General features: G+C 50.1%; 7 protein-coding genes across 7 annotated transcripts; 5 read left to right on the top strand and 2 right to left on the bottom strand.

Moving 5' to 3' along the window:
* Nucleotides 1–660: 660 nt before the first annotated feature.
* On the top strand, nt 661–2,340 carry ABOM_001945 (uncharacterized protein; the record flags this gene model as incomplete). The annotated part of the gene is made up of 4 exons (XM_022529075.1): nt 661–783; nt 834–909; nt 962–1,272; nt 1,327–2,340. The coding sequence occupies 4 exons, from the start codon at nt 661–663 to the stop codon at nt 2,338–2,340; spliced, it is 1,524 nt and encodes a 507-aa protein (XP_022392412.1).
* Nucleotides 2,341–4,898: 2,558 nt separating this feature from the next.
* On the top strand, nt 4,899–6,609 carry ABOM_001944 (acyl-CoA dehydrogenase family protein; the record flags this gene model as incomplete). The annotated part of the gene is made up of 4 exons (XM_022529074.1): nt 4,899–5,505; nt 5,568–5,793; nt 5,844–6,212; nt 6,273–6,609. The coding sequence occupies 4 exons, from the start codon at nt 4,899–4,901 to the stop codon at nt 6,607–6,609; spliced, it is 1,539 nt and encodes a 512-aa protein (XP_022392413.1).
* Nucleotides 6,610–6,891: 282 nt separating this feature from the next.
* Nucleotides 6,892–7,657, bottom strand: ABOM_001943 (sugar O-acetyltransferase; the record flags this gene model as incomplete). Its single annotated transcript, XM_022529073.1, has 3 exons — nt 6,892–6,987; nt 7,046–7,445; nt 7,497–7,657. 3 exons carry the CDS (start codon nt 7,655–7,657, stop codon nt 6,892–6,894), a joined length of 657 nt encoding a protein of 218 aa, XP_022392410.1.
* A 524-nt stretch (nt 7,658–8,181) lies between these two features.
* Nucleotides 8,182–9,119, top strand: ABOM_001942 (uncharacterized protein; the record flags this gene model as incomplete). The annotated part of the gene is made up of 2 exons (XM_022529072.1): nt 8,182–8,579; nt 8,630–9,119. Coding segments are annotated over 2 exons (888 nt in total), but the record flags the coding sequence as incomplete, so codon positions are not given.
* A 262-nt stretch (nt 9,120–9,381) lies between these two features.
* Nucleotides 9,382–10,912, bottom strand: ABOM_001941 (uncharacterized protein; the record flags this gene model as incomplete). The annotated part of the gene is made up of 5 exons (XM_022529071.1): nt 9,382–9,429; nt 9,484–10,120; nt 10,171–10,304; nt 10,371–10,678; nt 10,735–10,912. 5 exons carry the CDS (start codon nt 10,910–10,912, stop codon nt 9,382–9,384), a joined length of 1,305 nt encoding a protein of 434 aa, XP_022392408.1.
* Nucleotides 10,913–11,909: 997 nt separating this feature from the next.
* ABOM_001940 (proteasome inhibitor PI31 family protein) lies at nt 11,910–13,068 on the top strand (the record flags this gene model as incomplete). Its single annotated transcript, XM_022529070.1, has 2 exons — nt 11,910–12,096; nt 12,176–13,068. 2 exons carry the CDS (start codon nt 11,910–11,912, stop codon nt 13,066–13,068), a joined length of 1,080 nt encoding a protein of 359 aa, XP_022392409.1.
* A 646-nt stretch (nt 13,069–13,714) lies between these two features.
* Nucleotides 13,715–15,049, top strand: ABOM_001939 (serine/threonine-protein phosphatase; the record flags this gene model as incomplete). Its single annotated transcript, XM_022529069.1, has 6 exons — nt 13,715–13,876; nt 13,944–13,985; nt 14,079–14,184; nt 14,244–14,777; nt 14,836–14,908; nt 14,977–15,049. The coding sequence occupies 6 exons, from the start codon at nt 13,715–13,717 to the stop codon at nt 15,047–15,049; spliced, it is 990 nt and encodes a 329-aa protein (XP_022392325.1).
* Between the last annotated feature and the right edge of the window lie 1,363 nt (nt 15,050–16,412).

Here is a 16,412-nt window from a genome sequence, read left to right as displayed (position 1 = left end):
TGATTCAAAACCACAAAATGAAGACGTCGTTAGAATTGAAAGAGCCATCGGCTCTCAGCTTGAGAACAACAAACCTCCTCACCGGGATTCCACCGAGAGCATTTCCTCGAACATCGCCAACAGGCTTCTCGTGTCCTAACTCAAAGCGCAGCGGGACGGCTGACAGCATTTTTTGGTGACGGGCCATGAATGCGGTTCTGCCAAGGTTGAAAGCTCAACGAATCTCCCCTTGCAGATTCCACAGAGATCATTCCTCCAAATCGCCAATAGGCTTACTGTGTCCCAGTTTACCGCGGAGCAGGGCGGCTGATAGAGTTCTTCAGCTGTCGGCCATGAATGCGATTCTTGCAACGTTCAAAACTCAAAGAATCTCCCCTTGCAGATTCCACGGAGATCATTCCTCAAAATCCATCAACAAGCTTACCGTGTCCCAATTTCATGCGCAGCAGGACGGCTGACAAAGTTATTCGGTGGTGGGCTTCAATAGTGTCATGCACGCTGAAATTATCGACGATTAAAATGAACGATTGTGGGCCTGTCAGAGCACGATCCATAACATGACCGGTGTTCTGCAAATATACCACTCAGCATAGACTTTCTGGGTACGGTGTGTCGTAAGGGAGTCAACGGCAAATTCTATCGAAGGTGTCTCAGAAAAAGATGAGTGAGGCCGTTGAGGATGAATTTCGTCTCACGAAACAGCAAGCTCTTTCGTTCGCCGCAATGATGTGCCTGAGTCTGATGGCTGCACTTGATGGGTCTTCGATCTCTGTTACTCTACCGGTGAGCAATTTGCCCTGCCAAGTTACTAGTCATGCTTATACGATCGGTAGAGAATCGCGAATGAGTTGAATGCTTCGGCGATCGAGGCTTTCTGGACGGGGACTTCATACCTGTTATGTTCTGCAAGTAAGTGTGAGGTAGTGACTCGAAAATGACCTAGCAGGGTTGACAAGACCAGCTTTCCAGCCAATATTTGGGTCTCTATCTGAGATTTTTGGCCGCCGATTCTTCATTCATTTGGCCATTGTCTTCTTCTTCGTGGGCGCTCTTCTGGCAGGCACGGCGAACAGTGTGTTCCGTCTCCTCCTCGGCCGTGCCTTGCAAGGGGTGGGAGGTGGTGGCCTCATTACATTGACGGGTGTGATCATTGCAGACTTTGTGCCTTTGAAAAAGCGTGCAAAGTATTTCGGCATTCTTAGTGCCATGTGGGCTCTAGGCTCTGTCATTGGGCCGGTCATTGGTGGATGCTTTGCAGAGAGGTCAACCTGGGTAATAGAAGAAGAAGAAAGTTCGAAGCACTCATTTGGCTGACACTATGTGTAGCGTTGGATCTTCTATATCAACTTCCCGTTCATTGGCATTGCGGCTGCTGTCCTGGTGTTTTATTTCCCACCTTCACGCGTCACCGACAATTGGTGGACTCTGCTCAGGCAAGTTGACTACTTAGGCATGATTCTATTCGTCACGAGCATCAGCTCTTTTTTGATTCCCCTTTCCTGGGGTGGGATCATGTACCCCTGGAGTTCATGGCACACCTTAGTTCCATTGATAATCGGGGTTCTAGGTCTTGTGGCTTTTGCAGTCTACGAGATTCGCTGTGCCTTGAATCCACTGATTCCTCCAGCTCTGTTCCGAGATCAGTCCACGACTATCTCCCTAGGTGGGTTCTTCACCCTCGGTCTCTTGCTTTGGTGTGGACTGTACTATCTCCCACTTTACTACGAGGCAGTACAGGGATACAACCCCATTATCACCGGTGTGGCCCTATTCCCTGCTACATTAACTGTCGCTCCCGTCGCCGCAGTCACGGGAATTTGCATATCTGCCACCGGTGGGTATCGATGGGCGATATGGGGAGGTTGGGCACTATCAACCCTGGGCTTCGGACTACTCTGTCTTCTTCGCGTGAATACAAGTATCCCTGCCTGGATCTTCCTCGACCTAGTATCTGGAATAGGGCTCGGTATGGTTGTACCCGCTATGGCATTTGCAGTTCAGGCCTCGGCAAAACCACATCTCGTACCCTTGGCCATTACCCTTTCCACGTTCTTCCGCAGCTTTGGGCAGTCCGTGGGAGTTGCTATCGGCGGCGCCATCTTCGAGAATCGTTTAAAAGTGACACTATCATCTACTCCACAGCTCACCGAGCTGGCCAGTCAATATAGCCGCGATGTCTTTGGCGTGATCGCATTGCTGCATAATACGGACGAAACGACCATCCACGAGATTCAATCAGCTTATGTAGACAGCTTGCGCATTGTGTGGGCGTTTGGTTGTGCCATCTCGGGCGTTTCTTTCGCCGTAAGTCTGTGGGTCAGGGCCCACCGACTTGAATAGACTGCATGGCTCTACGCGCTGGGGCCTAAGGCCTCATTGCAGATCTGAGGTGGACTAGTATCACACCTGAGTAAAGTTCAAAATTGTGATCCAGGGCCCCGTGTCTTGCACTGTGAATAGCAAACAGCCCATTACCGAGATCTTAAAGTGCAGAAGTTTTCATATTGGCCCACATATCTCAACGCTGAATGAAGCACCCTGGGAGCCAGAGGAACGTTCCCCGTTTCTAGGCAACTCTTCCACTACTCAGAAGCTGGCCATGTCCTCTACTGTCTCACGATTCCCCACCGAAGCCTCAACTGGCCCAGAAAAGTCACCCATTTGACGGAGAGCTGGTTAAATGGACCATCCAGCAAGAAGACTTTGAATCGACCTCGGCTTGGCGGACAATCATACACGATTTTGGGAGAATGATGGAGATCTGTAACTTGAAGTTGCAGCGATTGGAGACGACCGGTTTGGGATTTTGGGAACAACAAGCTATAGAGCTGGAGTCTTGTGCGCAGGTCAACACAGAGCGCCCGATGGGTTTTTCGTCGGCTAAACCGTTGTCAAAAAGGCAAGTCTCGCCAGCGTATGGCATGAGGGATAGGAATTCGAAAAGGGCCCGATTCACGCCGATGGGTAGATCGTCCATGCGTCGTAGGGGTCCCAATATTCTGGATTTGACAACCAATGAAGGAGTCTTTACATCAATGGCAACCATATCCCTTCGTGTGATCTGGACTGGTTTCAATGCGGAATTCGTACCCGCTCTACTAGAGGTCAAGTTCATAGAAATAATGTCTAGTCAAAAGAACTTGAGGATAAACTCGGCTTGGGATGGTCGTCCTTCGGCTTATTTTGTGCTGTGTGGGTAGCTAATGTTCTACATTTCCTCGGCGGTGCTACGATAGTACAGAAAATTCAAGTCTACTCTTTATTCACATTCATATCTATTCTATACAATACGTATAATTACTACTGGTTAATGCCGCTCAAGTGCATCCCTCATCTTCCATATCTTCTGAGAGAAGCTCGAAAGGTCGTTTTCAGCCACGAGAAACTTTTCTTCCGAGGATAACGAATATGAAGATCGGGTTTGTCGCTGGTATTGGTTAGAATATCCAGCAGCAGCCATCTGAGTATACATATAACATTAACATGTCAAATTACTTCAACTTATGTACACGGATATTCATCAACCTCTCGTTTGAACTCGTTATAGCCCGGGAGTATGGGCTATAAAGGGAATATAAAGCGATCCAACCTAGCTCCCTCTAGAAGAATGCTCCCTTTCCAAGTGAGCTTACGAATAGATACAGGCAACCGTGGTTCGGTCGTGGAGGCGCCAGCTTGTCAGTCCTCGCACGACCAATCTTCCTCGCAAAGATCAGTTTTAGACATCAACTATCCCTCTTTGCTAGGAGAGGTTCAAAATCTCGCTGCGCCGGTCTAGTGCGATCCTAATTTACTGACAAATAAAGTATAAGCCGTAGTATAGATCTAACCTAAAAACCTCGACTGGGTCTGGATTCATTTCAAATAAATCAGCAGCCACGAGTAGGACATCTAGTGGAAAATAAACTATGCTTCATTTTTAATATCTTCTACGGCGATCCAACTCAACAGGAAGAAATGCGACATCATCCGTGACATTAAGATACGACCGTCTATTACCACCCTCGTCAATTTCACCTGACCAGAAAACGACCGTTCAGGTAGTTAGGAATACGAGATGCGTCCGTGCCCATGATCCAGTACCTTGTTAATGAGATTAAGAGGTGTTATAAAGCCAATGGAGCAACCCAAAAGCCTCTCGGCCGTGCGTTGGCAGACCAACTGCGGGTGAAACGTCAGCATTGCCACGTTGTATTTCTTTGAAACTACTCCGTAGGTTATTCCAATACATTTGTCGTTGTTAACCAACAACTCACATTACTTTTCCCAATCTGGGGCGGATATAATTAGGGTCGAGGTGAGACAGGTGACTTCCGAAACCAGTAACTGCCACATGATAACTCTAGACCCTAGACACGGTTGGAGATGGAGAGATGGAGACGTGGTCTGATGGATCTGAGATCGCCACCGGACTAAATTTCCATAATACCAGGTGGAGCTTAAGATTAGTGATCAGGTTTCCCCTTGGAATTTTAACTTGAAAGGGAGCAGCTTCTGCGGATTTAGCCGAGGTAGATCCATTCACAAGACAAACGGTTGTTGCCCATGAGAACAGGAGAACAAGGGATGTAAAAGACCCTTGAACAGCGCACACCGGACCGTCGTCACACATCAGGTATGTATACAAGGGTCAGGACAAATCAGAATAAAGATATTCTAATCGTCGGTTGAAGATCTCAATGTTTCGTTATCGAGTCGCATACACTCCGCGGTCCCCGATCGGTAAGTCGGCTTACCGCAAGGGGTAAAAGCCTCGGTAACTCTTCTCTGTAATGAGGTTCCCATGATTGGCGTACCTGTATAAAACTATTAGAGAATAGCATACCTTTCCCCGCAAAAAGAGTTTTAGTTCTTCCCCCAGAAACAACTCCGGGCAAGAAAAAAAAGACAGAATCGCCATGTCGAAAACATTCTCGCGCGCCGAGGTCGCCAAACACGCCTCCGAAGACTCCGTCTGGTGCATCATCGATCACCGCGTCTACGACCTCACAGATTTCCTCGACGCCCACCCCGGCGGTAGTGTCGTCCTCGCCCAGGTCGCCGGCAAAGATGCGACCGCCGAATTCTACAACCTTCACCGTCAAGAGGTCCTCGAGAAATACCGTGATGAGCTCTGCATCGGGACCGTAGAGGGCGAAACCCCCGAGATTGCCCCCCGCGAACCCGGCAGCCTCAGTGAAGTCCCCTATGCCGAGCCCCTCTGGCTGCGTCCGGATTTCAAGAACCCCTACTATAAGGAGAGCCATCGTCGGTTGCAGCGCGCCGTGCGCGAGTTCACCGATCGTTATATCTACCCCGAAGCGCAGGAGAAGGAGAAGGATGGCACATATATCAGCCAGGAGTTGATCGATCGCATGGCGGAGGCTGGTATTCTGGCTATGCGCTTGGGCCCCGGAAAGCATTTGCATGGTCGCAAGTTGCTGGGTGGTGCTGTTGATGGAAAGGAGTTCGACTATCTGCATGATTTGATCATTTCGCAGGAGCTGAGCCGAGCGAACGCCAGAGGTAAGTTTACTCTTCGGGATTTTTGCGGTCATGGTGAGGTATCGGGTACTAACGGTTGGCAGGCTTCTCGGACGGAAACATGGCTGGTATGGCGATCAGTTTGACCGCTGTTCAGCAGTGGTTGCGCAATGTCCCTCTTCGCAACCAGATCACCGACGAGGTTCTGTCGGGCAGAAAGAAGATGTGTCTTGCCATCACCGAAGCTTTCGCCGGTAGTGACGTGGCTGGACTGCGCACCACGGCGACAAAGACTCCAGATGGCAAGCACTACATTATCAACGGCACCAAGTACGGTCCCTGCCATTTACTGAGTCACAACAATGCTAACCATCCCGCAGGAAGTGGATCACTAACGGCATGTTCGCCGACTACTTCGTTGTGGGCTGCAAGACCGAGAAGGGCTTCTCGGTGATTCTGGTCCCCCGCGGCGAGGGCGTCGAGACTAAGCTGATCAAGACCTCCTACTCGACCGCCGCCGGTACGGCATACATTCAGTTCGAGAACGTCAAGGTCCCTGTCGAGAACCTCCTGGGTGAGGAACACAAGGGCTTCATCGTCATCATGAGCAACTTCAACCACGAACGTTTCATGATGGCCTGTGGCACCATCCGCATGGCCATGACGGTTGTTGAGGAGTGCATGAAATGGTGCAACCAACGTATTGTCTTCGGCAAGAAGCTGATTGAACAACCTGTCATGCGACAAAAGTAATGACCCCCCCCCCTTCAATCCCTCTTCGGAAAGAATCAAATGCTAATCATAGGCAGACTCGCCCGAATGATCTCTCTCTGCGAATCCAACCAAGCTTGGCTGGAATCCATCGCTTACCAGATGTGCAACATGACCTACAAGGAACAAGCGACTCATCTGGGTGGCCCCATCGGCCTGCTCAAATCGCACGCAACCCGCGCCGCGCAGGAGATCGCTGAGCAAGCGACAAACATCTTCGGCGGTCGTGGTCTGACCCAGACTGGCATGGGCAAGGTCATCGAGATGTTCCATCGCACGTACAAGTTCGACGCGATCTTGGGTGGAACAGAGGAGATTCTGGCCGATTTGGGCGTGCGACAGGCTATGAAGAAGTTCCCTAAAGCGATGTTGTAAAATATGTACTTCAGGATTTAGATACCATAAAATTTCGTTATGTCGTGAGATACGGCTTTTCTAGCTTTTCCTATCCCTATGCCTGCACGAGCCTGGTAGAATATCACTAGTTGTTGTTCCCTTTATCATGGTGGGTCAAACACGCCAGCGCATTGCAAGCAACGGTTCTATTTTATCGCGCTACCCATAGCTCGACTCGACGGAATGATATAGTCGTGAAACCGTTCCCTTATACAAATACCAACAAACGCCCATTTCTTGCTTGAAACCTCCTCCTTCCCATCATTGATTCGACTGCTGCTCCGGATCCATACTCGTCTCGATTTTCCTAATCACCCGTGCCGGATTTCCAGCAACGAAGTGAAAGGGTGGCACATCCTAGTGAGAATTTAGCATCCTACCAAAAGAATGACGAGAAAGAAAAAGAAAGACATACCCTGGTAACAACACTCCCAGCACCAACCGTACTCCCCCGTCCAATCCTAACACCCGCCAAAATAATCACACTCCCGCCAATCCAAACATCATCCTCAATATGCACTTCCTTCCCCGCCTCCGGGCCCTCGAGCCCGCGTCGCACAGCAGGGTCCATCGGGTGCGTGGCACCGTAGATACTAACATTCGGGCCGAAGAGGACGCGCTCCCCGATTGTCACAAGACAGGTATCCAGGACGATCAAGTTGAAGTTGAGGAATGTCCCTTTTCCAACCCTGAAATTGAGACCGTGGTCGACTGAGATTGGGGGGTCAACGACGGGGTCTGTATCTTTGAATTGGTCTTCGTCTTCTTTGGCATCGGCGAGAGGGGGTGGGAGAGGACGGGTATCTCCAATTATACTAGATATCTATTGGTATATATCGCAGAAATGAGAGATCAAAGAAGCATACTCTCTCCATAGTTCCACCCTGCGTCGTCTAGATACTTGTCCGGCTTCGTTGAACCGTTGACATGCTAATTTGCATCGTTCGCGGTTGGCCTGTAGATCCTCGTCCCAGGCCCAGTATAGCTCGCCATTCAGCATCTTCTGCCATTCTTTGGAGGTGGCCATTGTGACTGTATAATTCCGGGGGTATAGAGGTGTTGGTGATGAGAGTCAAGGTTTATCTAACGCAAGGAAGTCCTGATATTTATATTCCGCAGAGGGTACTCCAGGTCCGCCTTGAATGGGACTTTGCGGGGTTGGAAGAATTGCTGGAATTGGCAGTGCATGCAGGTTGAAGATTTTACCGAATTAGGAAAGTAAGGCAGTCAGTTGGAGTTTAGCGTAGCGATCGATCTAACCTTAAACAAACTAGTTTGAAGCCCTGTGGTTCTTGGCGCTATTGGCACTTTTGCTTTCTTTACTTAAATGAGTATCTTGTAACTAAATCCATGTGGCGATGACCCTCATCTGACCTTCGTTCTCACGAGTCCATCGTATTTTCTGTAACGGGACCTCTTGCTGCTGGAGACTCGGCTGGCTTTACATGATGGCATCCCAGGAAACCAAGGTATATAAATCAGTGGAACGCCTGGTCTACCTTGAACCTAAACGCATACCTTGACTCAACCACCCGACGGTTTCATATAGCCATGTCTGTACCATCATTGACAGTGTCATCAAATAACTTTCCATGCGCCGCGGCGCTGGTCAATGTCTCCAGACCACCCCATGGTACCTTTGAATGTCATGCTCGTTACAGCCCACCTCGGGACTTCACGCAAGCATTATACATTCCTCGTCATGACTCAATGACTTCCCATCTCCCTATCTATAATGTTGCCGAGAGCTATCGGGATTGCATTAGAGATACGGTCTTTGGTAGCTATCTCCACTCGGTCAAACTGAGTTATATGGACAAGCCTCGGGGTGACGACATGAACGCCCGGGTGGAATATCTGGTCGACGCCAGCAAAACGGAAGAAGAAGCTGTGGAACTGCAAGTTCAGCGCAGAAGCTTGAGCCAGAGCGACGACGTCAAAGCCAATGCGTGGGTGCTGTCCTTTGTTTTTCAGAGAATGCCAACGCTAACCTTGCTAGTCTAATTGCCACTGGTAGCGCCGAATTCTTTCTTGTGACCGATCAGGGCGAACACGCCAGTGGTCCGATGACAGCATCCTTTCCCATCGAACCAAGCGTGAGAGGAGAATACAGGATTCCGCACCCTTATTTCACTTGGCGTCTCCCGGGCCACAAAGAGAAGCCCGGCAAGTTGGTCCAATGGCAAGTCCACCCAGGGCCAAACAGCCTGTTCCGCTACACTTTGGTCAATCTTGATGAACCTGAGATACTCGCAATTTATATCCATGTTGGCATTGTGGTGTGGCTACCTACAGACTTCAGCGAGGGTGTGCTCTTGCTCCCTGAAAGTGGTGGGCAGGAGCAGGAAGCCGTTGTGATCGCGAGCTTATTGGCGATGCTGCAACGGTTACGCGAAGAGAAATCAATGCGCCCGATCAGGGACAGCTCAACTTCAAACTTAGCGAGGAGCTTGTTTCCAAACTGCGCCTGCATTAACCACACGGCTGAGGGTATGAAAACCTCAACATGCGACTAAGAATATACGAGAGATATGTATGTTAGCCATGAGGATTACGGCCTCCGTCAACAGCTTCTGTGCCTTATATTCAATTTCCTGCTTCTTTGTTATTTTTATTTCTCGTTTCTAGTTTTCCTTTTGTTCACTTGTCTTGTATACTATGGTACGGCGCGCATTATCATCAAGAGATTCCAATATCCTCTCGCTTCCGGCAGCGTCGTTTATCTCAGGATATAACAACTAATTTATGTTTTTAAATGATAAGATAGTCATGTTGTCGTGCAATTCCAGGACAGTGAGTCTGAGAAACGTTAGTGGGACTCGAGGAAGCGGATCTTGAAAGTAGACAACTTACAAAGCTTGTCCACGAGATATTTCTATCATCGTCAGGTGTTTGAGCAGCGCGAGCAGCCCATACCTTTTTGAGAAGGTCTCGAGGCACTGGGTTGCGAACCTCGGATCTCTTTTCAATCTCTTCGAATCGGGATAGAATGTAATACTGTGAATGTGGCGCAAGGGAGTCGGCTCCTGCCATGAAGAGAGGTAAAATGAGCAGTTCGACCAAGGGACAGTCCGAAGGTATGGTGGCGGTTGTATCTAAAATCCGAGTCACACAGTCTTGTATCTCCGGGCTTTTCGCCGGACGAAGATCGTCTAGTAAGCGGAGGATACGTAGTATGCATGCGAACCGGAAAGCCTCCGCCACGGCCAGCCAACGAGGGTCACTACTAGGGTATATCTTCTCTTTGCTATCCCATGAGTATAGCTTGTGCTTGGCCACGAGCATAGCTATCTGATATTCATCCCATGTAAGCCACCCCAATGTGTGCTCTTTGGATTTTTCCAGAATACTACCAATAATCAGGAACACTTCCCGAGGACATCCGTTTACCATCTCGAATGTGTTTTCACTTGCACACGCAACCAGTTCTCGGATATCTTGAGAGAAGCAGAGGCGTTCTGGACCCGCAAAAGCACGGATAATATCAAGCCTTCAAGGAATTAGTACGTATCGAAACATTGGGCTGTCCAATTACCCTACCAGGCGAGGTTGCCCAGAAAGAACACGGCCCGCTGACGGTGACCGCTTAGTCCCTCAGAAATCAATAACCGCTTGCAGACAGACATAGCTCCCGTTACATGGATTCCGTGAGTCGAAATTCCGGATTCAGCTATCTGTATGAGACGGTCAGGCTCTCATAATGGAAGGGTACGGCTCTCTGCCCTCAACCACATACTTACATCATGGAGCAATAGAATCTGAATGATGGCAAGAACGGCATCTTGCTCGTCCTCCAGCAAAGTTGATGCTTGGCTTCTACGGATCTCTTCACTGAGAGCCCGTATAGCTTTCATGCGATATTCTACTGCAGTGGCTTCGTGCATCGTTTGGTTCCCCGTCAATTGCCCGAGATGTGAAGCGGAAAAGCCAAGCACAGCGTAGAGTAACCCAATTTGCTTTCGGGCTAAGGGAAGAATATATAATCGATACGGGTTGTCGCTCTCATTACCAATCTCCGAGATCTGATGGGGGCATATAAACTCGTCATCTGGGTGGGGTCATTACCATGTTTGTGAAGAATTCACGGGCAAAGATTACACTTACAATGAGTGAGAAGTGTCTTGGTTTCAGGCAATCTAAGTATCTCTGCGATGTCGTTGGGTATCTCTTGCGTATCCACATCGGGTTTGTCCGAGCGTGGCGGCGGGTGAGCTTCTTCCGGGGGTGTCGGAGCTGCATTTGCAGTTCCTGGAGTTTGCTGCTGACGGATGGCTTGCTCCATATTTCCCCTATCCACCGCATTTCGAGGTCTTTGAGTACTCACCGGTATCCGGGCGCCTTTCCATTTTCCTCGACTAGCAATACCACAAAATCTGAACTGCTCCGGATACCCTCCACATACTAGACCCTTTGATATGCAGCGCTGACAATTGGGGCGCGCACGATCGCACTTTCGACACTTCTCCCTGCATGTCAAGCATGCAGGCCCTACGTTGTAGTATTATGTCAGGCTGATCCTTTGGACAGAGAACTACTGTCACGTACCGGCCCGGGACATTTCCACCAATCTACCTGGATATGTGATTGGACGACATCACCCAGAGCATGCTTCGCCAAGTGGAGTTCGTGAAAAGTTCGGACACATATCGTGCAAGGTCTGTTACCCGATGAGTTCGTGATAGGCCGAGATCACATGCTGGCCGTTTTGCCTCATTGGGTATTTTGTGGGGCCGCCAATCAATTGACTCTTGTTGGCATCAGATAGTAGATGCTTAAGTAGAGCCTCGATTAACGGGAGCTATGATTTTGTATGGTTTTTCTGAGTACTTTTGGACATGCTGGCGAAATAGCTTCAAGCTGTTACTCCATGGTGTTCACTATTTCAGTTTCAATGGACAACTCGTGTTCCATCGGTCTTGGCTGGGGAGGGGTAGATAAATGAATAACACCATCAGTATGGAGATTAACTCGTTATAGGAGCTTAGTCCACTGCTCATATCATGGAATAGTGCTTGGATATTGCGTAACCTTTCGGATCTTGGAAAAGAGTGTATGTCTGGTCTAGATCGAGGAATAGATATCCAAGTACTAGTATGTACCTCTTGTGGCCCGCCGCGACAGATAGACCTTACTGCCTCGGGCTTAGCGCGGGCGTAGAATCTACTTATCAACACGTGAAGGCTGCGATAAGCCAAGAGCGGTTCTGCCTTCCCACATCATCGCGACCTCATATATCTACCCAGCAGCTTCTACAGCTTTTAAACCAACGAATACTCAATATGGCCGGAAATATAGACGTCTTACGGGCCGAGAATGTTCTGGACCTTGCCCAGAAGGCTCTACGGGGAGACGGAAATGTCGGGTACAGTCTCAAGACTCCTTACGAAGCGGTTGCTCTCATCGGCCATGCATGTATGCTGGCCGTCAACTTCCGTCTTGTGGGCCTTGGCGAAGAGCACACGATAGGTTTGTGTTTTTCGGCTTATTCTTATGCTCTTACTTGCCTTGATTTCTCTGCTCCTTGCTGATATTTGGGGACCACCAGAAGGCTCATCGGACAGTCCATCCCTTCCACCAGGATGGAATGCAAACGATACCTTCTCCTTCCGTTACGCTCATTCGCAGTCTTCAATGCAGTATCTGCTCAAAGTCAGCCGGATAGGCAACAATGCCCTTGTTTTTGCCCTAGCACTGGGAGATGACAGAACCACTTCCTTTGACCTTCCGGCCAAAGACTTCATTTCTGCGTCGTCTTTGCCTGTTTCATCATCATCAACCGAGTCAAACGCCACACTCAGTGAAGTATTCATATCTACACCGCGCTTGACCGATTTGATTGGGCTATTCAAAATAAACGTGGTCCAAAAACTCGCTCCTGGTCTATATAAGGAAGGATATGAGGCCACAAGTCAGTCAGTACGTGAACAGCCACAAGAGAGACCCCCGCGACGCGACCCATTACGAGATGATCCACTCCCACAGCCCGCGCGCCCATATCCATTTGACGACCCCCTAGCGACAGGGCCTCGGCGACCAGTTCCTCCGGGAGACTTTGCACCACCCGGATTCGAGGATGAGTACGAAATCCAGAGACCGCCTCGCGGATTTCCTCTCGGCATGGGAGGCAGAAACCCGCTTAATATCGGAGATCGGGATCTGTATCCTCCTGGACTAGGTCCTCATGACCCTCTCAGAGGAGGCATTGGGCCAGGACTTAACGGAGGCGGAGGTGGAGGTATGCACCCTACTTTTGATGATCCTCTATTTGGCGGCCCGCAAGGGGGAGGATATGATCCGCAGGCACCGCCTGGGGCTCGATATGATCCTGTCGGGCCAGGATCAGGAGCGCCTTTCGGGCGAGGACGCGGGCCCTCCGGAGGACGTGGCACTGGCGGAGGCGGATTTGGCGGGTTTGGGTTTGGCGGTGACATCATCTAAGCGCGCGGTTAAGCTCCTTGTAGCTGTCGGTCTAACTTAGTCGGGCAGAAACAGATTCTACGACATGATGACAGATTGGGAGACAATAGTTGGCCCCGGTAATGACTTTGTTACGAAGGATTATGTATTTTAATGGTACAGATAACTGAATACTATCTCCGTCGCACGGTTGTGCAAAAGCCTGGACCACTTCGTAATTTTGCGCAAGTAGAGGTAGAGATTTCCAGATGTGGCGGGGTTGGCGATGCTTTGGAGATCCTGGGGGAGGTGTGGCTGGTGGCTTGCGGCCTGAGTGCGGTGTGGCGCACGGACCAACCAGCGCGCAGAGAGGCAGCGACCAAACCTGCACGGCCAGCACCAAACCTCAGTCCAAACCTCCCTTCCACCCTTCCTCCTTCCCCTCCAACCCCCATTATCAACCTCATCCCCATCTACACAACCACCGCCGTCGCAATCGGTGCTTGTCCTATTAGAATTTATTCCTGTTTTCCAATTCTGTTGTTCCTTTAATTTCTTGTATTTTCCTCTTACACGTCACCCTCACCGACAGCCTCACGAGACCCTCCCACTCTCAGTGTTCCGCCCCTCCTCACCCCCAACGATCCGAGCATCCTCCCCCTTTACGCAGTGTCTGGCATCACTCTAAATGGACAACAATATGGAAATCGATACCGCGCGGTCCCCCGAGCCCCACCGCCTGTCGCCGACGTCTGACCCTGGGTCGATACCGACACTGGACGGATGGATTGAAAATTTGATGACCTGCAAGCAACTAGCGGAGGAAGACGTGCGGAGACTGTGTGATCGGGTGTGTTGCTGTCCAGGGTTTACAGACTTTGGTGCGGGTTGTGGGTGTGACTAATGTTGGGATACAGGCAAGAGAGGTGTTGCAGGAAGAATCCAATGTGCAACCAGTTGTACGTGCTTTTGTTTTGATTTTGTGTTGACTGCCTTCCCTTCATCGCGAGCTGAGCGACGCGACCGGACGGATGTTGACTTGGCAATTACAGAAATGCCCAGTGACTGTGTGCGGTGATATACACGGCCAGTTTCACGACCTAATGGAGCTCTTCCGCATCGGAGGCCCGAATCCAGACACAAACTATCTGTTTATGGGTACGTTCCCGTGTCGGGGGTCTTTGGCTGGTCCCTCTAACCATCCTTGCCTTTGCTAGGTGACTATGTCGACCGTGGTTATTACTCCGTAGAGACCGTCACCCTCCTTGTTTGCCTTAAAATCCGTTACCCCCAGCGTATCACCATCCTCCGTGGAAACCACGAGTCCCGCCAGATTACTCAAGTATATGGATTTTACGACGAGTGCTTGCGTAAATATGGCAACGCCAACGTCTGGAAATACTTCACTGATCTTTTCGATTACCTACCCCTCACCGCGCTCATCGAAAACCAGATCTTCTGCCTCCACGGCGGCCTGAGTCCGTCGATCGACACGCTTGACAACATTCGGTCCCTGGATCGGATCCAGGAGGTCCCCCACGAGGGACCGATGTGTGACCTGCTGTGGAGTGACCCCGACGACCGATGTGGATGGGGAATCTCGCCCCGTGGTGCTGGATACACCTTCGGGCAGGATATTTCGGAAGCATTTAATCATAACAACGGCTTGACTCTGGTTGCACGAGCACATCAGCTTGTAATGGAGGGATATAATTGGTCGCAGGATCGGAACGTGGTCACAATTTTCTCCGGTAGGTGCCCCCCGGCCATGATGCGTCGCCGCAGGGCCATCGCTAATACGCGTTCCAGCGCCGAATTATTGCTACCGCTGCGGTAACCAAGCCGCGATTATGGAGATTGATGAGCATCTGAAGTATACATTGTATGTGACATCCTCCTCTAATTTACCTTTTTTTTTTTTCTTGTTACTAACCGTTGATCGTTCCGCAGCCTACAATTCGATCCCTGCCCCCGTGCAGGCGAGCCAATGGTCTCGAGGCGCACGCCCGACTATTTCCTGTGATCGAATGTGATAGACTTCTCACCTCTGGCAAGATGAGGTTCTCCGACCCTTCGAGAGGGCTCCTGGGATTTGGAATTGCAGACGCGACGGTCTGCCTAGATAATTGTATGTCTGTTTTCTGGGCCGTGTTGATACCATTCATGAAAATAAAAAGACATTCGCAAGAGTTTTGAATTTTCTCCTGCGTTTTGCGGTGGCTCTCTGTCTCAGCAGAGTAATGGGGGGGGGGTTTTTCCGGGCAGCTTTCTTGGATACCGGCGGTTATGGGTTGATGCTAGAACTTTTACCAGATACACCGCATTATGAACCGCAAGGGTGGATCTTTGTGGATTACGTTTGTCCTCTAGAAATCACCGGGATGGTGGACCATAATGAATTCCATTGCGATGGTTCCATTTCACAATCGTAGCGGAGCGCACATGGTCACGTGCACCTCTGACACGGGGATGGAGTCCCTCCGGCTCATGTGATTTCTATACTCTGCCTGCCTTTTCTGGCTCCTTTCCGCAAACTATGTACTCTGCAGGGTAAACGTCGGCCGCTTACCACTGTCATTAATCTGATACACCCATGAATACTAGGATTGATAAACCAGTCTCACCTCACCGCGCCGAAGAAACGCCAAGAAAAAGGCTGTCGCGCTGGGCTCTAGCCTGAAAGAGCAGCTCCTCCTTAACTTTACTAGTCGTCGTCAATCCCACTACTAGTAAATGTTCCACATCAACAACCCCCACCTGCATCTCGCCCCCCCCCCAAACAAAAGAACTCCGCCACATACTAAGTACTAGTACTACTACACTCGACAAAAGACCCCAACCGCCACATCATGCAAAGAAAGACACATGGATTGCTGCACACTCATGCACCTCTAAAATAAATACAACAATCAAACAAAAACCCAAATCATACAATTCGCTGAACCCCGCTCCAATCAATATTGCTCAAACAAACAGATAAACAAACAAAACAAAAGGCTGCATTGCATGCATCATAAGTAACTCAAAGCAAACCCCCAATTCACACCCTCAACCCACTGGCCTTCTTCGCCAAAAGCGCCTCCACCTCGTCCTTGTGCTGCGAGAAGTTGTCCACCAGACTGTCCCACATGGCCGGCTCATGCTCGTGCCGCTTCGGGCTGTTCCACGCGTAGTCGGTGATGGTGAAGGCGCGGGAAGACTCGAACATGATGGCGATGGATGCCTCCGAGATGCGCATGACCGGTGGGGGGGCCTCGGACGCGGCTTTGAATTCTTCGTAGGCGACGCCGTGGGGGACCACTTTAATTTTTTTTTGGCGTAGGTTAGCGGTGGGGTGGTCTCCCTTTTATTTGTCTCTCTCTCTCTCTCTCTCTCTCTCTCTCTCT

Source organism: Aspergillus bombycis (assembly GCF_001792695.1).
Source record: "Aspergillus bombycis strain NRRL26010 chromosome Unknown contig00014, whole genome shotgun sequence".
NCBI classification, from domain to species: Eukaryota; Fungi; Ascomycota; class Eurotiomycetes; order Eurotiales; family Aspergillaceae; genus Aspergillus; species Aspergillus bombycis.
This window is presented reverse-complemented; position numbering and strand designations above follow the sequence as displayed.